The sequence below is a fragment of the Trachemys scripta genome, chromosome 6 (assembly GCF_013100865.1).
Source record: "Trachemys scripta elegans isolate TJP31775 chromosome 6, CAS_Tse_1.0, whole genome shotgun sequence".
NCBI classification, from domain to species: domain Eukaryota; kingdom Metazoa; phylum Chordata; order Testudines; family Emydidae; genus Trachemys; species Trachemys scripta.
In genome coordinates, this window is record NC_048303.1 from 86,034,001 (window position 1) to 86,059,767 (window position 25,767).

General features: G+C 41.7%; 1 protein-coding gene across 3 annotated transcripts in view; it reads left to right on the top strand.

The window, feature by feature from the left end:
- Positions 1-3,775: 3,775 nt before the first annotated feature.
- AGTPBP1 (ATP/GTP binding protein 1) overlaps positions 3,776-25,767 on the top strand; it is a 116,888-nt gene continuing 94,896 nt past the window's right edge. Inside the window, exons 1-2 of one of the 3 annotated variants that reach the window (XM_034773721.1) lie at positions 3,776-3,948; positions 20,396-20,469. In XM_034773721.1, coding sequence (XP_034629612.1) covers positions 20,438-20,469 — 32 coding nt within the window. In that variant the 5' untranslated portion in view covers positions 3,776-3,948; positions 20,396-20,437. The other 2 variants (XM_034773722.1, XM_034773723.1) reach the window with 2 other exon arrangements.

Sequence of the window (25,767 nt, forward strand, 5' to 3'; positions counted from 1 at the left end):
TTCAAAATGTTTTTAAGTGACATGCTAAACCAACATAATTCTGAAGGAATTGTTCTAGTGTCAGCCAGATAATGCAGTCCTATTGGAATGTTATTTGAGGCCTTTGTATTACATCCTGTATTCATGTCATTAACCCAACATAACATGATTTTTATCTCCTTGTGCTGTTCCATCAGAATCAATATTAATAATGCTACTAGTGCTATCAAAAGGGACCAGATTCTTCAGTGCTTTTCACTGCTCAGGGTGTTCTAAGGCAGCGGTTCTCAAACTGTGGGTCGGGACCCCAAACTGGGTTTAGACTTGCTGGGGCCCAGGGCTGAAGCCCAAGCACCACCCCTGGGGCCGAAGCCCGAGGGCTTTAGCCCTGGGTGTCAGGACTCAGATTACAGGCCACTGCCTGGGACTGAAGCCCTTGGGCTTCGACTTTGCTCCCCCCCGCCACCTGGGGCACCAGCTGGCTCAGGCTTCGATCCCCCTTCTTGGAGTCATATAGTAATTTTTATTGTCAGAAGGGGGTCATGATGCAATTAAGTTTTTGGAACCCCTGTTCAAAAGCATGTTAGGCTGGAGGTGGCATAGAACCAACCCCAGAATCAGGAAATTGTATCACTATATATTTTTTGTTTTTTCTCTCTCTCCTTCTCACTTGAAAGTCTCGCTTCTTTCATGCACTTCCATACTACTTCCACTGCTGTCTAACGGGACTCTAATTTTTAAAACAAAAATTAACAAGAGAAGCATACAGAGTTATTGTTTAACTCATTTCTCTTTATAAATACTTTACCTTTACAAAGTATACTGTGATGAACACACTAATTTTGACAGGTTTCAGAGTAGCAGCCGTGTTAGTCTGTATCCGCAAAAAGAACAGGAGTACTTGTGGTGCCTTAGAGACTAATACATTTATTTGAGCATAAGCTTTTGTGGGCTACAGCCCACTTCTTCGGATCAGAAGAAGTGGGCTGTAGCCCATGAAATCTTATGCTCAAATACATTTGTTAGTGTCTAAGGTGCCACAAGTACTCCTGTTCTTTTTACACTAATTTTGGACACATTTACCTACTGCTTAATGATACACATAAATAATACTCCAGTAGTTTTGAATCTTTTTTGAAAGATACTTCAAATTTCAAGATGCCACAAACTTGTAAGTAAAAAAACCTGAACAACAAAAAGTTTACCATCAACCTATTTACAATGTGATATGGTTACAAATGCCCCCTCTCTATCTAGCCAGGTAGAATAGGAAGCATTTTAGGAATAGGAATCCATCTGATTCATTATTTATGTGTACTCATTATATTCTAACTAGTATTGGGATGAGTGAGTGAAGCTCACATGGGAGGTAACAGATGCATGTTTAGGTGGTTTGCACTATATGGTAACATTTTTAGGGCTAAATTCCACACATACATATGCAATTCCTTTAGGCTTGAACTGTAGTTCTGCATGTGGGTCTGAGGGCATAGTTTCAGACCCAGCTTTCATTTATATCCAAATAACCCTAGTGAAGGAAATGTGGTTGCTAGGATGTAAAAGAGGACAGAATTTGACCCATAATTTGGTCCTTAGAATTATATAATTGATCCAAGTCTTTCAGCTATTCTTATTCACTTTATTCTTATTACTCAATCATCCATTTGTTTGTTTTCCTGTAATTCCCTATGCTAAATGACTGTTCATAATTTTATAAGTGTTGAAGATCAAAACAACTGTTTGTAAAAATGAACCAGATCAAAATGTCCTATACCTTTTTTGCTTCAATAGATGACTGTTCTTTTATTTTTCTATGAAGTCAAAAAATGACTCTACTTCTGTATTATTTATCATTCACACATAGCTGCCTGAAGTCTTATCTTCTGAAAGACTGTCTTTACTGACTAAAATGAACTGTTTTTGTCAACTTATTTTTAGCTTTCAAAATTTTTCAGTACATTTGTATCTATACTTAAGCTGCATGTTTTACTCATTCTTTGCTGTCCTCTTGCCATCACCTACTATTTCTGTCTTTGATTATCTGAGCCAAATTTCCACCCAGCCCACGAAAAAAGGCTGGGAAATGATAGTGGGGCCAGCCTGCTGATATCTCCAGGCAAGAGTTAGAAGCATACATGAGAAGGAAATGGGGCTGAGAAACATTCTAGCTAGAGAGGCTGGGGTAAAGTGTGGTTTTGTGAAAACACTTAAGGGTTGACACATTTTTGTTGAATCTCAGATAGGATTTCCAGGCTTCCTGATGCTGAGCCAGACTCATGAGTCAGTCAGGCAGCCTGGAAAGCCAGCTGGCCTGGCAGTCCTGCGGTTCCTAGGCCTAGGATTCCCTGGCTCTAGGACAATCCATGTGGCTGGGCTGCCCTGGAGCTGGTAGAAACCAGGCTCTGCAGTAGCTGCTACAGACACTTTCCATGTCAGTTTCACAGGTCAGTTCCATGATACTGTTCAGTGGTGGGCAGCTGTGAAACTGCCATGAATTATGTCAATTTCATGAACCAGCTATCTGGGATCATCTTTTATCTAACACCATGTTTCTGGAATGAAGTTTTTCAAAGTTGCCAGTTTGTGGGAAATTTGGGGGAGTGGAAATTGGTTTTGACCTGAATTTGATTGAAATTTCAGAATGACAATTTTCTGTGAACCAGAATTTCCAAATTTCAACTAGCTCTACTTGAAATACATCATAAATTGCTTGGGAGTCTTATGTTGAGCATGTCACAGCATCTGGCCCTAGAATTTTTATCATTTTCTTTTTGCACCCAGCTCCATCTTTAAAGAGCTTCCTGAAAAAGGAAATAGGGTTCTTTTTGAGGCAGGCAGGGTTTTTACAGCTGGGAAACTGAAGCACCAGGACATTAAGGTCAACATTTTCAAAAGTCACCACTAATGTTGTGCAGCTCAATGACGGGGCACCAAATTTAAGACAACTAGGACCTGGTTTTTCAGAATACTTAGCATTTTTTGCAGCACTTCATATGTTCAAAGCACATTAGGGACATTAACTGATTAATCTTCTTAACACTCCTGTGATTTATATATTATTATCCCCCTTTTACAGATGGGAAAACAAAGAAAGGCAAAGTGATAGGTCCCCAGCCACACAATGAATCACTAATACAGCCAGAATGAAAATTTAGGACCCCTGTTCCTCAAACATTTGCTCAGTCCTTTAGACCACCCTTCCTTAGCTCCACAAGTAGTCAGCAATGGCAGCTCCCCTTGACTTCCCTTGTAGTTGTGATTGCTGAGCACCTGTGAAAATCAGGCCCTATATGTTTTAAGCTGTACACCCATCAAATGAGTAACACATGATTAGCGGTTACATGCAAAATTTCTGGTGTGACTCGCCCAGTGTCATGTAGGCACTTTATGGCACACACAGAATCTAGGTCACCCGGATGACACACAAACTGTAACCATAGGCTCATCCTTTCTCTTTTTGCAGTTCTTTGCCTCATTCTCCACACGCCTTCCAACTTCTGCAACCCAGGTCCTTCCTCACTAGTAACCCTGATTCAGCCACAGAGCACTACCCATCCTGGGCACAGGCAGGGGTCCTCTAAGGGAAAAAACTGCGCGATCACAGGAAAGGCTGCACAACAATGCATGCACGCAAGGGGGCTGGCCAGGGCCCCCTTAAATCTGGTTCTCTCATTGCCCACTAGGGGGTTTCTTGCACCTTCCTGGGAAGCTCTGCTATTGGCCGCTGGCGGAGGCAGGGCACTAACCCGGGCTGACCCCGACCAGCAGCACCCAGTATCCCCTCTCTCAAGGCCCACGCGTGGAGACTGGCAGCGGGGCGGGCGGCTCTGCAGTTGGAGGGCGCCACCCCGCCGCGTGCACGCGCCTCCCTTGGGACTGCGCGCGGGGGGAGGGAGAGGCGGGAGCGCGATGACGTCTCCGGGACGCCGACAGGTTCCTATTGCCGCCGCCTCCGCTGCTGCCGCTGGGGTTTGTATGAAAACATCGGGGGCGCTGGGCTAGAGCCGCGCCCGGCCTGCGGGTGACTCCGGCTTCCCACTGGCCCCCTCTCGTTTGGGTGCGACGGGAGGTGCCCGGAGCCGGGCGGCGGAGGCCGAGCCTCGCGGACCGCAGCCGCCGCCTTGCCCCGGGGTGAAGGTGAAGCCGGGCTGGCGGGCGGGGCGCGGACGGACAGTAGGCGCCCCCCTCCCTCCCCGCAGGGAGCCCGGCGCTTGGCTGCTGCGCGGGCGGGAGCTGGGCACCGGGCGGGAGTGGGGAGAGCTCTGCCCACGGGCTGGGGATCTGGAGCGGGGGTGGCTCTCCCGGCTGAGCCGAGCGGCGGGCGGGCTGGCTGCCTGGCGTGCCCGAGTCCGGCTTGCGAGGGAGGGAAGGGAAGGGAACCCCTCGGTCCTCTCCACCTGGTGAGAGGTTAGCGGGGCTTCCGATGCAGATCGGGTCCCTGCTAGTGGTCCCAGGAAATATTTGTAGGGTTGCCTTGGTGGTGGGTAGCCCCGATTGGCTATTGCTGTCCCACCTCCATCGCTACCAAAGGCGGCCAACGTAATGGAGGTGTTAGTTGCACTCTTCGACTCCGCGAGAAACAGTGTGACTTTTGCAGTGGAAATGTTGAGTGTCCTTAATAGTTGTTTAGTCTGGACTGTTATCAGGTTATCTTACTGATTGCTTGTTTTTGTTCGGTATTTTTATCTAGTCAGTGCTACTATGCCAAGTGTACTAGGTTACACAATTTGTTTACACTAGTGCATTCTCGCCCTCCCTCTGATTTACAGCATGTGGCTTTTTTTACATCTGTATTTTGGTGCCAAACATTTTCTGGTGATGTTAGATGGCCCTTGAACAAAACTTGTCCCCCTTAGAAAGCAGAAAATTATACATAATATTATATTGCCTTATCCACATTTGTATTGCTGACCTTCCAAAACTTTCCTCTCATGACTCCACTGTGCTAACTGTGTAGGCAAACGAGCATAAGTATTTGTACATAAATGACCACTGTGGAAATAACGCTTAGTAAGTGCGCTTAACCTGCCAGGAATCTGCTTAACATAACGTTCTTAAAAATCTATAGACTAGTGTCTCAGTAATAATATTTTGCACTTAAATAACACTTGTCTTTCCCCCCTACCCTTCTATTGAAGTGCTGTGAAATTGATTTGTAGAACTGGGATTATTGGTGACACTTTCAAAAGTGCTTAAGTGCCTCAGTGAGGCTTTTAAGTTAAGTATGTGGTGTATAATATCTGGAGATATACCTATCTCATAGAACTGGAAGGGACCCCAAAAGGTCATCGAGTCCAGCCCCCTGCCTTCACTAGCAGGACCAAGTACTGATTTTGCCCCTGATCCCTAAGTGGCCCCCTCAAGGATTGAACTCGCAACCATGGGTTTAGAAGGCCAATGCTCAAACCAGTGAGCTACGCCCCCCCCCCCCCCCACTTTCAAAAAATACTTTCAAAAGTGCCTAGGAGATGGTAAGCTATATTTCTGAGACTTCTGTGTGTAACCCTTTACAAACAAACATCTGTAACTGTTTAGACAATCAAAGTTAGTTGAGCTTTTACTCTTTTCTTTCTCTTCTAGGTGTAAGATTTCAGTTGTAAATTTTGGGGCAGGGATCATATATTCCTATATATTTGTACAGTGCCTAATGCAGTGGGGAATTGATCCGGATTGGGTGTGGTGGTCTTCAGATACAATTGTAATACAAATGTTGATATGGAGGAAAATAGAAATATGTTCACAATGATGGGAAAGTAGTGATATAATTTTAGAGGAACTTTCATACTTGAATGACCTTAACAAGAAAAGGTTTTGCAAAATGTAATTTACTTTGCAAGTAGCTGTTAGTGTTCATTTTGTTGCATATCTATTTTTGAATACTTTTTTTTTTTTTTTTTGGTGACAAATCCTGTAAAACTGTCATAGTCTTATGCTTATGACTGCATAGCTGTTGCTGGAAATGTTCATTACACTAAGCATTATGACTTCATTTTAAGAGGCACGGATGAGAGCATTGTGGCTATGATGGTATAAGTTCTTATTTAAACACCTCTTGTAACTGGAAGAACTTGTTAAAAGAGATTGTCTTGGCATATTTAAATTGCTTAGTAATGTGTGCCTAATTAAATCTTAAAATGGTTGTTACACTGGGAACAAGCTAGTGATAATTTGACACAATCTCAAAGAATGCTCAAATTTTCTAACAGAATGGTGAACAAGGGGTTTATTAGCACCTTGTCCCTTGTTCACCACCTTCCCCTTATCAGTACAACAACACATGCTTTTAATTTCCTTCTCTTCTCTTTCTGCATTTTATCCCCCCCTTTCTTTTTTCCCTTTTCCCTTTTTACTTTTTGCATTTTGTCTCTCCCTTTCCCTTGTGTGCTCTTCCACTGTTTCTCTAAACTTGGTGTGAAGAACATGCTTTGGGAAGACCATAAGGGTCTTTCATTTCTTTAGCTAACTACATGTGGAACTTGCTGTAGAGGACAACTGAATTACTGAAGGTTTTCCCTCTGAAGCAGTTGGCTTTTTTTTTTTTATTGCTGTTCAGCTCTGTATTCTTAACTTCATTTTGCTGCTAGACTGTTCGCCTCAAAGTATAAACCAGAGTATACATCTGCTGGTTCATTTCTCTCTCTGGCTATAGAAGCCACTGCAGAGCAACACAAGGTGCTCCTTTCCCTCTGACTTGAGCTTGCTGCTTCTACAGTACTCTTTCTATACTGGGAGGCTAAGCCTCAGTAGTGAATCCATTTCTCATGACAACACAAGATCACTAGTCTGGCCCAGATGTTCATGAACATTTCAGTAAAAATTGTCTTCTGATTGTAGAAAAGTTTCCCCTCCTTCCATCCCTTCTTCATTGGAATCATCTGATTTTGAGTGGTGGGATTCTCAAAAAAGGGACTTTAGTGTTTAGCTGCCATTCTAGGTACCTTAGTCGAAACATTTAGATTCTCATAACACTGATCATCTGCTGTCTAGCCTTGTAATCACATAGGAAGTTTAGGTGCCTAAATTTCTTCTAGTAAAGTCCCAAGCTGATTAAATTTCTGCTGGTGGCCATACATGCAGCCGCCTCAGTCCTGACACCACTGAGCAGCTTTGCACCTAATTCACACCTAAATCCCAGTTGGATTCACAAACTAGGCATTCCCAACCTATCTTGCCTGTGGGGCCTGATCCTGTAGATGTACTTGTAGGCTGCCTTAGAACATGTTGACTAGACGGGGGGCAGCCGCCTAGTGGGGAGCTGGGGACAGCTGGGCTCTGGCTGCCCAGCTTTCTTGTCAATTTCATGGCTGCATGAAATTGACAGTCAATAGCTGATGGAAGTAACACAGTGTCTACACCAGTGGTTCTCAAACTATTGTGCTGGTGGCCCCTTTCACATAGCAAGCCTCTGAGTGTGACCCACCCCCCTTATAAATTAAAAACATTTGTTTATATATTTAACACCATTATAAATGCTAGAGGCAAAGCAGGGTTTGGGGTGGAGGCTGACAGCTCGTGACCACCCCCCCATGTAATAACCTTGCGACCCCCTGAGGGGTCCCAACCCCTAGTTTGAGAACCCCTGGTCTACACAGAGACTGTCGCCCCAATTACACCGACATAGGCGCTATGCCTCTTGTGGAGATGGAATTATGTCGGTGTAGTAGGGTACTTACATCTGTGGGACAAGGCTGTCGTGTGTACTCTGACATAAGCTGCCTTATGTCAACCAAACTGTGTAGTGTAGACCAGGCCTAACTCACTTTGAGGGATGGGGCTTAAACCACACACCTCTTCTTGGCATTTCCTATTAGCTAGTCTATGTGGCTCCCCACTCAAAATGCTAGTTATGTGAATCCCCTTTTTTAGGGGCCCTTTTCTTTTTATCATGTTTATTGCCCAAGTATTTTGGTACTTCCCACCCTAAACACATTCATGGGAAGTTAAATCTCTAAATAGGTGAACTGTTCTTGTGTATCATGTTTTCTTTCTGTTATAACTTGCTTGGCAGGCAAACCTGAAACAAATTAGTAGCCAAATTACAGCCTAAATTAATTTTAAAAAAAAGTTGGGGAGTGGGGAAAGGAAGATCATTTTACCTACATAATACTTCCAGCTGAAGTTGTAATGACCGAGACTCAATCACTGGAAATTCTCTGTCAGAGACAGTTCTCAGATATGGATTGCACTTGCTAAAATTTGTTAAACTTCAGAGTGATAATTAGGGTTTCTCTTTCTCTTTCTGTTAAATACACTACACTAGGGCAAAAATGTAATACTGCTCACCATAAGAATTCTTGTGATCTATTGTTGGCTAACTATTCCACACATCTTTACTGTGTCCGAGACCTTCATAAAGCTTTGTATAAGCCTTTTTAAATGCCTCTGTATAAACTGCAGGTTAGTGTTAGCCTTGACAAAGACCAGCTTTTTACTGTAATGTGGTAGCATGTAAACTTTTGAGATGGTTAGTTTTCTTGTATAGTAAATATTTGTAGAAAAAATAAATATAAGGAAACGACAATAGTCCATCTAAAAGTATCCTCTCTAAAGATTTTCCAGCTTCAAGAGCTTATACTTAATTTTTATTGTGGGTCTGAAAATAGACTCTCTAATTTCTTATGAGACTCCTAGTTATGAAGAGATTTTTTGCTTTGATTCAATTGGTAAAGTTACATTTCTGTCTTCCTGTACTTATCCAAAAGACTGTAGTCACCAGAGTTGGCAAAGACCTTCTGATATGAAACAGCTTCTTAAGGAAGGAATATTTTCAATGCAATTTGAAGGTGTCCATGCTATGAAATGGGGAAAATATATTGATATCAACACTCAAATTCACAGCCATGCAAATTTAGAACATAAGAATGGCCATACTGGGTCAGACCAAAGGTCCTCCAGCCCAATATCTTGTCTGCCGACAGTGGCCAATGCCAGGTGCCCCAGAGGGAGTGAACCTAACAGGTAATGATCAAGTGATCTCTCTCCTGCCATCCATCTCCACCCTCTGACAAACAGAGGCTAGGGACACTGTTCCTTACCCGTCCTGGCTAATCGCCATTAATAGACTTAACCTCCCTGAATTTATCTATTTTTAGCTGCACAAAATCTCACACTTCATTTATCTATGGTATGCATTCAAATATCTGAAAAATTATTAGGGAATGGTAGGTTCTGTGAATAGGAATGGAGCACACACTAAAACATTTTATTGTTTTTAAAACTGCTTTAGAGGAAGAGAGCTGATCCCCACAAATTGTGTATCTTTATTTCTGCTGTTGACTGACTTTCATTCTTAAAGAATTTTCAGAAAATATGTTATTTAAAAAAAAAAAAAGTGTTTGTATCAAAGATCTTAGAAACTAGGCTGGCCCTGGGCAACATTCTAGAATAAGTGTAGATACTTGCAATATTAATTATAACTACTTGTAAAACAAGGTGTTACTGTAGAGTTAGGCACAACATAAAGTTGATCACTTGAAACATCGCTGAGAGTCCTGCAAATTTAATAACTGATTAAGAAGAATTGATGATATTTCAGGTCACTAAAAATGTGAATTGGGCTGCAGAAAGAAAGTAGATTTTTGAATTTGTGCCTTAGACAGAGACCTCTAGATATTATCAAATTTGAAATCTCCCTGAAGCACTTTGGAGTTTCATGAGTGTTAGTAAATGAAGCAATATACGTTGAAGTTCAATCTGTTAGTCTTTAAGGTGCCACCAGACTCCTTGTTGTTTTTGTAGATACAGACTAACACGGCTACCCCCTGATACTAGTCTAATTTAGAATGGAAAATAGCAAGTTTCCGTTGACTAGCACTTCTAAGCTTGTATAGCTACGTTGTAGAAATGGCCTCTTTCAGAAATGAACCAGTCCCTCAAAAAACCAAACCAACCCCCTCTCCCCAAACGACTGGTAGAGATTGTCATTTGTACTACCTTAATGTGGAACTTGTCCACCAAATCTGTGAATGAAGAAGTGATCACTTTCTCCTCTAAAAGAATTGAATGTATGCTTTAGATTATAACTCCTTCAGGATGGAGATTCTCTCTTCTGTGTTATAGTGCCAAGCACAGTGAGGCCCCAATCCCAGCTGGAACTTCTGGGCACTAACATAATATAAATGTTTACTGCTAAAAGGAAGGACATTTTGTTCTGATCAAATGATCACTCACACCAATCTATAGTAACTAGCTTCTGTCACCCAAATTATGGGTGAAGATGCGTGACCCTAACTACCCCTGTATTCAGACCCTATGCACTACTGCAAGGGTATTTGTACAAACTATGCCTTGTGAGATGTCATTTGAGAACTAAAACCACACTAGTTAATAATATAATTGAGGAATATATGTGACAATGGTGCATGTGGAGTTATGGAGGACCTCTGATACTATGTTTTAAAGTCTGTATTTGAACAAAGTAAAAACAAGTCTGCCCTGGTCTTGAATATGAATGGAGCAGATTACCGCATATGTAAATTGTAATTTCATGGTCAAATAGAATCATCAAAGCTCACAAGGTGGTTTTGGGGCGGGGGGAGGTCTGCGTGTTTGGATCATAAAAAATTGTGTATTTGCTTGTTTAACCAGCTTGGTCATCAGACAGAGACCATGAGGCTATATTTACATAAAAGCTAAACAAAACCATCAAACTGACAAGGGGAGGTGATAAGGGCATAACTGTCAGCAGAGGATGGAGACTGCACTCCCAGGAAGGCATCCTGTTCAGGGTCAATGAACTTTAAGAGAGATGCTTTTCAAAGGTTTACTGGACCTATAAAGAGAGGGGCAGTGAACCCTTAAGATGACAAGGGTAACCTGCACCTTGTACATCTGTGGAAGGTCCTTATTGAGAGAGAGTCAGCCATGCTGGACCAAGAGTAATTAGTGAGTGAAATCATCTTAAACAAAGACTATGTCTTGCTAGATTAAGTTCTAGATTTGTAAATGCATGTTAGCACTTTTATTTGCTTGTAATTATATCTACCTGTTTTTCTTTTTTCACTTGGCATCACTTAACCTGTGTCCTGTTGTTAATACTAGTTTTGTTTTAATCTAAACCAACCCAATGCTGTGTTTGAATTGGAGTTTCCAGTTAATATGTGGCAAGCTGCTGAGTATTCTCTCTTAACGGAGCAAACAAACCTTATTTCTCTGAGTGGTCTAGGAGAGGGTTGGTTGCCTCAGGGCAGATGGTTTTGGGGAAATGCAGGACTGGTAGTGTGTTGGGGTCACTTGGCTGTTGTAACCAAAGTTGGTGGAGATCAGTGTGTGTCTGTGGTGTAACAAGCAGGCTGTGGAGTCAGTTACTGAAACATAGCTGCTTATCACACAGACACTTGGTGTGTGCTTTCTGGGAGCAGAGCATTTTATGGCATTCAGGGCCGGCAGTGACACAACCTCTTGCTGGTCTGGATTGCATCCCTAAACGTCACAGGAGGATATTGAGATAAGTGTACACCAAGTATCCTAGAGATTCTTGCTACATCTAGTAGGATTCTGATGTTATAAACTTAAGCCCTGATTCAGGAAAACACTTAAGCACATGCTTAAGTGCTTTCCTGGCTTGTGGTCTTTGGGCCTGTTCCTGAAAACACATACATGCATGTGTAACTTGTAAATCAGGTCTCTTTGGGAACAGGCCCTATGTTTGTAAAATCAAAGTCCTACTGGATGCTTTAGCAGAATGACATCCATAGGGAGTACAATGAATGTAATAGTCTATTTTTATACTAGTTTGTCTAACCAAACATTCCAAATGTCTTGAAAAATCTTGCTGCTTATCAGTTTATAAGCCATTCTTTCATGCATTTTTGAAGTTTCCCAGTATCACCAATGATGTACCATCAGGATCCTTTCTGTTTTCCATTGGTGTGATGCACAAGAAAAAAGAACATGCAGAAATTCTTGTCTGTGAGGACCAGCAACATCTATAGGAAGAGTGCCACTATTGGTTCTAGTGGAGGGTTTTAATTCTGTTCTAATTGTTCACATATTGTTTTTCTGTATTTTTGTAGTTTATTCCATAGTGTGTATGTATAAAAAGTTGGCATCCTTCCATATTTAGTCTCTATTCATCTGTGTAATCATTTGAGTAGAACAAAAATCATGAAATATATTCTAAACGTTGTATCTACTGCTATATCTTGTTTCAAGGTACAAGCATTTTTTAATCCCTCTAAATGTTCAAGAAGCCTCTTGCTCAATAACCTGTTAAATCGTATCCTCAAACAAAAAAAATCATCCGTTGTGTTGTGGTTGGGTTCATACATCCATTTTTTGTCCATTACATCAATAATTGCATTACAGTAGAACAGTGGTTCTCAACCTATTTATCATTGTGGGCCGCATATGAAGCCCACAAAGTGTTAACTGGGTCACAAATTGAGAACCACAGAGCCCCCCCACAGTCACTTATCCTCAGTGCCCTCCACCCAAAGACTCCTCCACAAAGTGGGGCCAGGAGCGGAGAGCTGGACGTGGGGCAGGGACCCCGGACTCTGCTGCGCGGCGACCCCGAGTCCTGCTGTGGGGGGCTGGGCGATAGCCAGCTCTCCAGACAACGAGCTCTGCTGTGGGGGGGCCAGACGGCAGCCAGCAAATACAGTACCGTACTATGGTAAACCTAAACTACAAAGAAAATAAAGGGAAAACAGCATTTTTCTTCTGCATACTAAAGTTTCAAAGCTGTATTAAGTCAATATTCAGTTGTAAACTTTTGCGAGAACAACCATAACGTTTTATTGAGTTTCAAACAACCTCCATTGCCAAGGTGTTTGTAACTCTGAGGGTCTACTGTATAAGCATGAGCTTAAAAAAAGAGAAATAGACTCCAATCCTGAAAATAATTAAGCACCTGAGTAACTTTACTCACCTGGGTTCTGTGGGACTACTTATGTGAGTTATAGTAAGCACCTGCTTTAGGCTTTGCAGGCTTGGGATCATTGCATCATGAGGCTCTCACGTATTCTGTTAGTGTACTCAGTTCAGAGAAAATGATCTGATGTTAGTTTGATCAATATTGATTTGTCTTAGGAAGACAAAGCTTGGTGTTCAAGTTTTCAAACAGATTGAAACTTTAATTAAAAATCTATAACATCTTCTGGATTTTTGAAATCTCAATTATTTGGGTGGTGATGGGGATCTGTCACATGTAGAAAGTACTCCATTTGCTTGGTGTTAGGGTAGCTCTTAATTTTTTTTTTTTTTTTTTGGTCAATCTGATAAGTTCTGGCAAAATTGTCTTATGTGTATGTAAGCAAAGTCAGAATGAGCTCTACCCTGACATGTGGTGGTGAGTTGCGGAAAAGGACTTCAGGGGCTGATCTCATTTGCCTGGGCACACCCACCCCGCCTAGCATGAAGGAACTACTTGCCCAAATGGTCACTTTGGCTGCTGTGGGACCCTCAGTCTCTTTGTTATTGGGGGCAGGAGTAATAAAGTGGTGTTATCCTGGTCATGGAATCAAGGACAGTAGAATTCTACTTGGCATTTTATGACAGAGGGACTCGCCCTCAACTAAATAGCACTTGCTAGGCAAGGGACATGGGTTCCAAAGCCCAGTGAACTGAGAGAGGCTGGGGATGCATATCTGTACCTGGTGTTTAGGGCCCTCAGAAGGCGCCCACAATACCACTTTGACCCCTCCTCTCTCCACTGTGTAATAACAGAGCTAATTTTTGACTTCTTTAGGAGTCTTGTTACATGCCGCAGAGCTGAAATTACTGATTCCTAGGTCTAAGCATTAGACCTACTTTGGCCAAGTGGTTCTGAGTGTGTCAACACTGCCTCCCCCCCCCCCCCCAACAGCTGAAATCACTAAAGAGCTAAAGTTACTAAAGAGCTGAAATCACTGAGAGCTGTGTTAAGGGAGGGTGAGGGGGAGCTGAAGACATATTGGTTAGCGGCCAGCAGGACTGCTGGCGGAGAGGAGCAGCTGGTGGTGAAAACTGTAGCAGAACCCCGTGGAGAGGCGTGGCAATCAATGGTTGACCCGAGTAGTGGAGCATGTAAACTGACCCCCATACCTTCCTCCACTTCCACCCAGGCTGGGAGGTAAACTCTGCAGATGAACTTCTGAACTCTGGGGGCTGCACTGACCAAGGACAGAAACTGTGGGTGGGGTGACTGTTGGATTGCTGTACTTTTCCTGAGGGGAAAAGGACACTGCCAAACTTACTTGGGGGTGGGTCTTTTGCTCATTGTTTGCGTTATGAATCCTGTTTGTGTGATGTTTCCCCAACATAATGCTGCAATGTTTCCCTCCTTTATTAAAAGGCTTTAGCTACACTCCGGCTCTGTGCTTGCAAGAGGCGCTTAGTGGGGATGGTATGTAATTGTCCCAGGTCACTGGGTGGGGGCTTGAGCTGGTTTTGCATTCAGTTATTGAAACGGAACCCCTAGATACTGAACCTGGCCCTTGTTGCTGCCAACTCTGACGGGCAGAAGGGTTACATGTAGGCTTGGCAGAATAAGATTTTTATTTTTTACATGAGATTCTAGGAGCATTACCTCAAGTGGCCAATCCGGCACTGTTTCGCTTGTGACATTGACCAGCTGGCGGACAACTGAGTCTATGGGTGCATGCAGTATCCACATATTAACATGTACTGAAGTGCTTTACAAGTGGAGCCAGCTACAGAGCTAAAGTAACTAGGATCACAAGATAGCAATTTGTTTCATTCTGAAGCCCACAAAAGCACTTTGGTGCAGTTCAAGTGTCTGAATGCTCTAGGTCAAGGGAAAAATAACGACAGGAAGAGGGGGGGAAAACAGGAGGAGACAATAAAAGAGATGGGGAAAGAAAAGAATGGGGCTGTTAATGTTAGCAACTCACATGACTGGAGAATTGTGTGCAAAGTGTACTGATGAATTATCAAAATCTCTCTTTAGTAGTCTGCTAGACCATGCAGTGAACTTGTATTTAAACCCTTTAAAAAAAACCTAAAGAAATAATCCTCTGATCCTATCCACTTGCCCCACACTAAGCTATTCCTTTACTGCTGGCAGTCAGACAGCATTACCTACAGCTTTCTTAAAGAGACATCAATTTGAAATTTAGTGAATTAAAATAAAAACTTAAAAGTATTTTCAGATACCATATCTACCCCATGCCCACTCAGAACAGGTATAGTATCTACAAGAATTTAAAAATAAGGTGTGTGGGGTTTTGTTTAGTCATATTTTCAATTACTAGATTTCCAGTTGATATTTCATATAGTCCAATATGCATGAAGTAATAGCCCTCTATGGGCTCAAAGTTTACCAGTTACAGAGAAAGAGTCCAACTTCCACCATTAGGACTACCAACAACCCAACAGACCAAACCTGCATACAACTACACTGGACCCTCGGTAGAACACAGGATTTGGGATCCATGTACTGTACCGTGGGGACTGCGTTAAAATGAAATGCAATTAAAGTAATTAAATTTGGGATCCATGGCTGCGACCGCATTATATGCGAATTCGTGCTATGTAGATGCACGTTCTTCCGAGGGTCCAGTGTATATATTTTTTAAATTTCCAAATAAAAATGCTTCTTTAAGCTGGAGTTGCAGTTTTATGTACATAAAAACAGCCAAAATCCAGGAGATTCAAAGTTAAACTTCTCATTCAAAGTGTATTTAAATATATAAAGAGAACAGAAACAGAGTTTGGTATCAAACACTCTTAAATCTGCAACCCTGTCCATCCACAACGTAAGCTTTGTGTATGAGATCAGTATCACAGTTATCTATTCATTCAGGCTCTTATACTGGTGCTCAATTGTAATATGACCTAACATTTTAAGCTTTGGCTATTTTTCCAATTCAACCAGAAACATCTAAACACCAGAGTTCATGAGCTTTAAATTTATGGTTAAACTACGTCAGTGATTTATGTAGCAGAGCATACATATCCTAAATGCGAATATAAATTGGGTTTATGAGGTTTCCAGCCACAGGCAGCCCTAACTACTGGGCACAGAAACAGGTTAAAATGGTTACAAGAGTACCACAGCATTAAATGAGAAAAGTATATTAGAAAGGGAAGAAGTTAGTTGGTCTTTAGTTTATAAGCGTGTGTTAATACCTTGCATTTATATAGCAGCTTCTATCTGAAACTCTCAACATGCTTTATGAATTTCAGTTAATTTAACCTCACAGCACATCTGTAAAACATCTTTGACCTTCCATTTTTCCACGTGTGAAGAGGGAATAAGCAATTTTCCTGTAGGAACTCAGTGTTGGAATAATGTGACTCCACACCACTCACTCCATCCATTAAGTAATCTGCACTGTACCCAGGCATGCAACCTAAAAACCAAGGCCAGAAAGGTTTGCACTGAGGAAACCTACACATGTACTACACACACCCCTCTGTCTCTAGCCATGAATCCTGAGAGACGAGCAAGTCAGACACTCAACTAGCACAAATCTAGAGGAGGTGAAACAGCTGACCCACATTATGTGATTTTGGAAGTTGTACATGCAGTTATTTGTATTTTAAGAAAATCTAAAGACGTTAACCAAGATCGGGGGCCATTGTGATAGACTAGTGCAGGGGTTGGCAACCTTTCAGAAGTGGTGTGCCGAGTCTTCATTTATTCACTCTAATTTAAGATTTCACGTGCCAGTAATACATTTTAATGTTTTTAGATGGTCTCTTTCTATAAGTCTATAATATATAACTAAAGTATAGTATGTAAAGTAAATAAGGCTTTTAAAATGTTTAAGAAGCTTCATTTAAAATTAAATTAAAATGCAGAGCCCCCCAGACCGGTGGTCTCTGGCATGCGTGCCATAGGTTGCCTACCCCTGGACTAGTGCTTGAAGGGTTTCCCTTGACACCCATCTGCCCAGTGAGTAAGCCCATTACCTTGGGTGAAAAGGTACCTGTAACACAGGGGTGGGCAAACATTTTGGCCTGAGAGCCACATCTGGGAATTGAAGTTGTGTGAGCATGCATGGTCCACCATACAATTGGGGTTGGGGTGCTGGAGGGGGTGAGGGCTCCATGGTGAGGCCAGAAATTGAGTTCAGGGTGCAGAAGGGAGCTCCGCACTGGGGCAGGGGGTTGGAGTGCTGGAAGGGGTACAGGCTCTGGTTGGGGGTGCAGGCTCTGGGGTGGAGCTGGGGATGAGAGGTTTGGGGTGCAGGAGGGTGCTCTGGGTTGGGATAGAGAGGTTTGGAGGGCAGGAAGGGGATCAGGGCAGGGGGTTGGGGCACAGGGAGAGGATCAGGGGTGCAGGCTTACCTCAAGTGGCTCCCGGAAGCAGCGGCAGTTCCCTTTTCTGACTCCTATAGGGAGGTGCAGCCAGGCACCGCTCCTGCAGCTCCCATTGGAGCGCCGGCGGGGGCCATTGGAGTGGGTCCATTGGAGTGCGTAGGAGCCGAAGTGGGGCTATGCCACAGCTTCCGGGAGCTGTGTGGAGCAGGGCCATGCCATGGCTTCCAGAGCCGTGTGGTGCAGCCCCCAACCCTGTGCCCCGGCTGGAGCGGGGCCGTGCTGAGGCTTCCAGGAGCCATATGGTGCAGCCCTCAAACCTGGGTCCTGGCTGGAGTGCTGGAGCGGGGTGAGCCCCAGATCCTGCTCCCTAGCGGGAGTTCACAGGTCAGCTTAAAAAGGCTTGCAGGCCGGATCTGGCCTGTAGTTTGCCCACCTCTGCTATAACACCATGTTCCTGGAAAACATTTCTCCCTACCAAAATTAAATCAATTCCTTCTCTCCCACCCCTCTAATCCTCACTCCCGTCTCATCTCTCTTAGCATTGTCCTTTTCACTTTCATATACACCAGCACACAAAGTTTCAAGACTCCTTAGCAAGCCTATAACTCATCCAATTGTATTCTCAATCTTTATTGCCAAAAGAAACAGGAGAGGGGAAAGAAAATGTAAGCACCATGACCAGACAATGAGTATATTGGCCAGGAATTGCGTTTCTCCCTGGTACCTGGCTGAAAAACTCCTCTATTTTGTACTTCTCTTAAGACTAGAGAGTCAACTTCTAAGGCTTGGTCTACACTACCCCCCTAATTCGAACTAAGGTACGCAACTTCAGCTACGTGAATAACGTAGCTGAAGTTCGAAGTACCTTAGTTCGAATTAGTTCGAACTTACCTTGGTCCACACGCGGCAGGCAAGCTCCCCCGTCGACTCCGCGGTACTCCTCTCGGCGAGCTGGAGTACCGCAGTCGACGGCGAGCACTTCCGGGTTCGACTTATCACGTCCAGACTAGACGCGATAAGTCGAACCCAGAAGTTCGATTTCCAGCCGTCGAACTACCGGGTAAGTGTAGCCAAGGCCTGAGATATCTATTTGTTGCAAACAAAAACGGGTACTGTATAGTAGAAATCTCATTTGCTCTGAATAGCAGTTATGTTCAAACAGTAAACAACCAGCTGAAGAAATAAGATACGGATATATACTGCCTGTGTGATAGCCTGCTCGTTGCACTCTTCCATGCTTGCTTATGTTATGTATACCCTTGTAACAGTGATGGAACGGGGGGTGGGGATGAAAAAAATCTAATGTCTTCAAAAATCACTTTACAGCTTTTTAGTGTTTGTGTTAGATTAATCATAATTGTATGGTTATTGCATGATATCACTACAGGGCAGAGGTAAGGTTGTTTGGGTGCCTTAACTGTTTGTTTGTTTCTTTAAGATGTTGGGATTTCTTATGTGTAACCTTAACTCTAAATTCCCTAGGGCTGTACAGCTTGGTTTAAAGATAAAGAAATAAAAATTGGAGATGTTGTTAGTTAATACAAGTTAATGAAACATTTTCTGCCTAGTAATATGAACAGGTTATTGGCAACATGCTTCTTGAAAATTTATAAGGATTTTTTGCCGTCTTCGAACGCTTGTTTAATGTGCATTCTTCTATTGTAATATGAGTGTCCTCTCAGACAACTACCATAAAAGAACAATCTATGGTAACTTAATCATGTCTTCTCCCTCCAGTTATCTCTCTGGCCTGGTTTGAATAATCTGAACTTTATAACCTTGTAGATAAGGTATTTTGTGTAGTAGACCCAGTTGTAGTCCTTGTAACCAATTCTTCCCCCACCTCCCTCTTTTTATGGAAGGAAGCAGAGAAATTCTACGTTTGAACATTGGTTGGACAAACTGGCCAGCCACCTGTTAGCCAGACACACACTGTTGGTGCTTCTTGTGAGAAGCCAAACATTCTTCCTCCCCATTGGTTGCTAGGAAAGGAAATTGCTTCAGGTAAGGGGAGGGAAGCTGCTGTTACGCCTCACTGTTTATATTGGTCTTGGCTTGTAAATGTCTGAAAAGTTTGGAGTCGCTTCTGCTGTTGGTTTGGGGTTCTCTTTCTTCTACTGGCATCAGTATCCTACTTGCGCGTGAAGCATCCTATTCTTTCTCTCTATTTAAATTTTTGATCCTCCTTTCTCTCCTACAGATCACTTTATACCTCTTCTGCGGTTCATCAGCTAGCTGCATAACAAAACTGGAAGTTTTGTTACTGCCTGTTATCTTCAAGTGGTAGTGATAATAACAAGATCTTGTAAACTTGAGGCCTAGTACGCCGCAGAGAAAGTTTCTCACCCACAAATCGCAAGAGGATAAGTGCCTTTGTTTTCCAAACATACTGTTTGAGTTTGTCTTGTACTTCAGTGCTTTATAACAAACATATGGCCTCTCAGAGAACTCTTCTTTGTATTCTAGGGGGTCTCACTCACATTTTATCTCGGATAGAATCACTGAGATTCAGTTTATGGTCCTATAAACTGCAACCTTAATTGCTTAGAGGCACCATATAAGTCTGAGAGAGACTCCAAGGACACTATGTACTTAAAAGGATAGGAAAACTAAGCTATTGGCATGCTGTGGTTTCTGTCCAAGAAATATTTTCAGGTCCTACTTAAATAAGAATACCAAACACTTTGTTTCTGACGGTGCATCTAGATTTCTAGTCTCAAAATTTAAGAACATGAAGCGGCCATCAAGAAAAGGAGGTATAGTGTGGCATCTCAAATTTTTTCAAGAAATTTGGAAAAATGTACATATCTGGCTCCAGGAGATGGAAAGCAGGTAGCTTTCTTCTCTGGACATATCACGCAAGTTGTTCATGATACATGCATTATGATAAAATTACTGATTTTCAATATCTTATCAAAGTCTGTATTCCCTGAGATTAGCATGATTAAACTATAATTTAAAACCTTACTGCATGCTTACTGTATTTTCAGTATTCTATTAATTTTGCTCCGTTCCTCAGGCCCTATATGTTGAATTGGGAACAGAATTACCTTTTTTCTTCCGTGTACCAAGTACTCTTTATGAAATCACTTGTATTTAAAACTTCCAGTGCAGAGATTCTGAGCACTATAATATGATGGTAGCACTTCATTGTACAGCAAGACAATACATTGCTAATAAGTCTTAATTTTTTAAATGTGTTTTACAGGTTATCCGAGATGGTGAATTGAAGAACTAAGTTTTTTCCAAGATGAACAAAGTAAAAACAACATCAGAGAAAAGGTAAATGCAGCAGTATATAGACTTCTTGAAGTTCAACCTAGTTACTTTTCCATGTAACGGATCTTGAGAACTTTACATTTTAAGGAAGCATAATACATTTAAAAAAAAAAAGGGCAAAAAATACAAAACCAATTATGTGGGTCCATAGGGCTACAGTAGTAATCAAACAGTTACTGTAACCTCTTCATATAAAAATAGCTTTAATTAAATGAATTATTTTCTTTTAAATAGTAACTGATTTGGAATTATTTTCTCTCTCATATTGATCAGGATAATAGATGCTATCACCCTCTTAAGTGCATTTTTGTCATATTTGAATTAGACTTACTATATGAATAAACACTTTCAAAATTGCATTTAATATCTTTGAAAGAAGTAGTAATAAATTAGCACAACACTAAATATTTTGGAGGACAGTCATATGCAAAAATGCGCATCAAACTGCATGCTTACCTTTGGGCATGCAGTTATCCGAACTGCGCATGCAAAAATGGTCATTTGGACACCTGTTACCTGAAATGCAACCATAGTAATTAACCTTGCAAATACTGTATAGGAAAACTGTTGCCTGCCTGTATTTGAGCACATCTCTGGGATTCCATCTCCGAATTTGTCTTGAATAGCAATCCTTCAAAGCATTGCATAACTACAAATATGAACAGAAGCACCAACTTCAGTGGGGCCATATGCATGTATAGAGAGAGGTGCTCAAGACTGTCTATATTCCGAACTAAGGGGGTGATTCCCCTGTTCGTGTACATATGTTTGCATCGCTCTCATCAAGCTAGCACAAGTATAAATATCAGTGTAGCTGCAGTAGCACGGGTAGTGGCTGTAGAGGCACAGCTTAGCTGTGCAAAGTACATACTTACTGATTTCCGGCAGGTTTGTACTCGGCACAGCTAAGCCGTGTCTCTCCTGCCGCTACTTTTGGATCCAGGGCTACGCTGCTATTTATACTTGTGCTAGCTCAATGAGAGATAGCAGGGGAATCGCACCCTTAGTTTGTAGTGTAGAGGTAGCTTAAGTGGTTGCAAAATCATAGCCTTGACTTTCTTTTGTTTATACCAAGTACCTACGAAGAAGCTTCTGGGCATGGGGGTGGCAGCAGTGGAAGCAAGCATACAGGCAACTGAGTATACAGTACTACAAAATTTCAACAGTATTAAACTTTTCTCCAGGCATTTCAAAAGCAAAACTCCTGCCCATTCACCCCATCCTTTTTGGCATAACCTTTCTCAGATAGCAATTTCAGTCAGGCAGGTTTCATGCTCATGAATGGTTATTGCTGAAGGAATAAAGTGTAATTTTATAAATCACATACATGAGACAAATTTACATGTTGTGTTACCAAAACATGAGCAAGAGACATTTCCTGCTACAAAGATCTTGCAATCTAATATAGAGGCAAGGGTGTCAAAGTCAAAATGCTGATTACTGATGCATATATATGGCTGATGGCTCAACTCTTGAAGTTTGTATATAAGGAACAGATTATTTCATCATTATGAAACTATTTAGAGAATTTACAAAATGTCTTATGAATGGAAGAAGCTTAAGACATTTGTAACAGTTTGGTATTCACTGCAATAGCAAAAGCATCTAGCTAGCTTGCTCTCTTGGAAAACTTTCTACCCCTCCAGTGCAAAAAAAATTTGCAGGGTATTTTACCTTTCAATGTATTTCTCTATAGTATTCCTTTCTAAATTAGAGTATGGATTTACATGTTGGACCCATATGCCACCATGTGGATTTATCTCAACCACAGGAGGGATTTCAAGTTCATTATGAGGATCTCTTACCCCCATTTGGAGTAGTCTTGGCTCCTTACTTGTCCACTGCAGCCATGGAACAGTTTGACATTTGAGACTAGTGCTTGTTGTGTTTCCTCGCCTGGGCAGCTAATGAAAGACCGATCTTTAGAAATGGTCAAGAGATCAATATGCATCCCAGCCAGGGAGCATTAGTTTTTGGAAAGTGAAGTCCTTTCTCCGCAGTGGGTATTCCTGAACTTGAGTTCCTGCTAATGATGGTACCAAGAAAAAGGTATCCTTAACTGGATTCAGCTCAGGATACATTGGCCTTTTGCATGGAAGGATAATCGGAACTAAACAGATGTAGATAAAGATAGTCAGTCATTTTGTTATTTTTTAAACGCAGTTAATTTTGTTCAGCCATATAACTAAAAACAGATATACCTCTAATAATGAGTAAACTATGCGAAATACATTGCATATCGTAGACAGTGTGTATTACTGAGCTGTGTGCCTGCTGTGGTCATTAGAGGGTTGTGAACCTTCAAAGATCAGGTTAAAATTAAATTCACAAGCATTTAATATTGGAACTGCTTTGCATTGGGCTCTGAAATAATAAAATAATAATAAAACAGAACAAAATGCACAAACCCCAAAACTGGGCTTAGAGAAACCTCTTATGAGAAATCTTATAGTAAAATTTGAGTTTGCTGGCTCACTGGACGTGTAACAAGCAGTCATATTGGAATGAGTCATATGACTTGGCCTCAGTGACTTTTCCCAATAAGCATTTCTTGATGTCTAAATTCACTGAGTTGCATCCTCGGTGTATACCGATAGAGGAAGTAGAGCAAAATAGCTGACAAACTGAAAAGTACCAATGACTTCCTCACTCTGGCTGCACTTCATTCTTAGTGATAGAATTCCTGTAGGAAGTGTAGCCCTAAGCCATTCTAAGATGACATCTAATGGTTACTATAGTAACTCCTCAGGATTCAATTCTCTTTTTGGTTAAGCTCTAGAATTAGGTCATTGAGTAGAAACTGAACAAGGTGTAGGATGTATTTAGCTTGCAGCGTAGTGAAAGTCCTCTGCAGAAGGAGTAATGGATATGTGTGAACCCATCATTCCTGCAGAAATACAGTGAGGATGCTTAGACCTCTTGGGAAGTGGGCAGGACTTGACAAATCCACTTACCAATGGCAAGCAGAGACCTTTCCCTGGTGAGTGGGGAGACCTACGACATAAACTTCTGCAGAATTCCATCTTTTTTTGAAAAGAAAATTTGTTTATGGCTGCTATGATACCCTTCCAAATATGAACCAATGCTCAGTTCTCTGTTCTTGATTCTGTAGACAGCTCCAGTGCCTCTGTAGCTGCTAGTTTTCCCAAGCTACTGTTGAGTGAAATGGACAAGAGTGGGCAGTTACAGCTTTTCACAGGATTCTGAATGGCAGTAGTGAGGGTGACCAGTTGATTCATTTAATTTAACTGCAGCTTGGTGGGGTGTGGGAAGCTGCAAGCTGAAGCACAGACATTGGCACTATCCACCGGGGAAAAAAGGTGACCCAATAATAGCAGCCCTGCCCTGCAACAGTCAGTAGCTAGGACACTGTCTTACTGCAGCTAGGAGGCTTTAGGGTGGGAGAGGGGAAAATGTGCCTCTGCTCCCTGTTAGTAATCAGAAGGATTCTTGGGTGAGAGAAAATAGGCTTCACATTTATCAGAGACTGACTCCAATGTTTGGAGACCCCAGACATGGCCCAGGAGCGGCAGCATCTGCTTTCCCAGGAATTTTGACGTACTTGGTTTCTGAACAGTGCTTTCCCTATGGAGCTTTCTGATGGCAGTGTCCTCTGTCTTTCTTACCAGTTTCTCTTAATTTTTCTGGTCCTGGGTAAACCTAGGAGGACCAGATTGCCTGAGACAAAGTTAGTGCTAGGTGTGAAAGTAGATAATTTCTCTTATGGCTATTTTAAGCAGCTGTGTGTGAATCATACATAAACTGTTGATGACCTTTTTTCCTGTTTGGTGTATACCAGAGTTCTAGGATTTTGTATATTGTCATACATTATTCTTGTGGAGTAGTCTAAATTGGTCTTCCCTTAATTAGTGCTGGGTGTATATAACTGGTTAAGATGGGTGTTCATGAAGTTAAACTATACTTTAAAAGTTATAAACTAAAGGAGAGTAGGTCATGCAAAAAACAAAAAAAACCCTCTAATCCTTATTACTGATAGATTTGATACCCAAAGTAGATGTCTGTAGTGCTAGGCCCTGGCAAATCTTAGTTTTGATTCCCCCCTCCCCCCCTTTGACTTTTCTTGCTTTTCTCTCTATCAGAACTGTCAACATTCTAGGGTTGAAATACCAGACTCAAAATGAAGTATACAACAAAAATAGAATGAAAGCTTCAAATGTTTCATTACTTTAATATTTTTAGTTATCTAGAACTTCATTTTCAGAATTGAGCTTTTCTGTTATCCATTTAATAGAGGATATATTATGGCTGAGATTTTTAAAGTAGTCTAGGTGACTGAGACATCTTCCATTGGTTGTGATGAACACATACATCTAAATTCACAAGCTGCTTTGAAAACTTTAATCTTTCAAATGTTGTCTCATTTCCAGCGGTATATTTGAGTTGGACTTTATGTAACTTGTGATCAAGTACAACTGGAGGTATATTATGGTCATGCTTACTATGGGACCCAAACCCATAACAACAGTATGATTCATGGAGCTTTTTACCTTTGCATTTTATTGTCACATACCTACCTTGACAGCTGCACTTCCAGCACAGTTAATAGCACGAGGCCTATATGGTGCTAACACTCCTGTCACCCAGGTGTCTGATTTAAAATACTTGTATTCTATAACTGTCTGGCGTTTATGCTTAAAATATATTTTTAAAAAATGACCCAAGCAGGATTCAAATCTGTGAAATGCTTCCACTAGAGACTAGCCCTCGAACTCAGAGTGCCACCCTGCTACATGGGTATACACTCTCTTGACAGATCTTCCTAAGTCTACAGTTGGGGTGAGTGGATTATGGCGGTGTGGGGAGGCAGCAGCATGAATGTGTAGAGTGGCTGTGACTAACTGCTGTATTGATTATCTAATGCCTAGCTTGGTTTGCATAAATGGACATCAGTGAGTTTAATTTAGTTTCTGGATTCAAAGAATAAGTATTAATATAGCAAATCCTATCTAAAATTTAAAGAAAAGTTTAGTTCCTGCTTTTTTTGAAAAACTCAACTCAGCCTTAACTGTGGAGTCAGGTCGATCTCTACAATAATCCTCTTATTTTTACACTTTCTGATTCTAGGTTTATCGTTTTCAAGACAGTTTTATTCAGTTAATGTTCTGAAGATAGTTAAGCTCTTTAGAATGTTCCTGGTTGATTGCTATAATGCCAATTTCCAGCACCCTTTTAAGTCTAGACAAATAAGCCTCTTCTAAACCTTATGGATGAAAATCTTGAAGTATTTCTGAAAGATACAATCTTGTAGTGAGAATGGCTTATCCTTTCTAAATCTCTAAA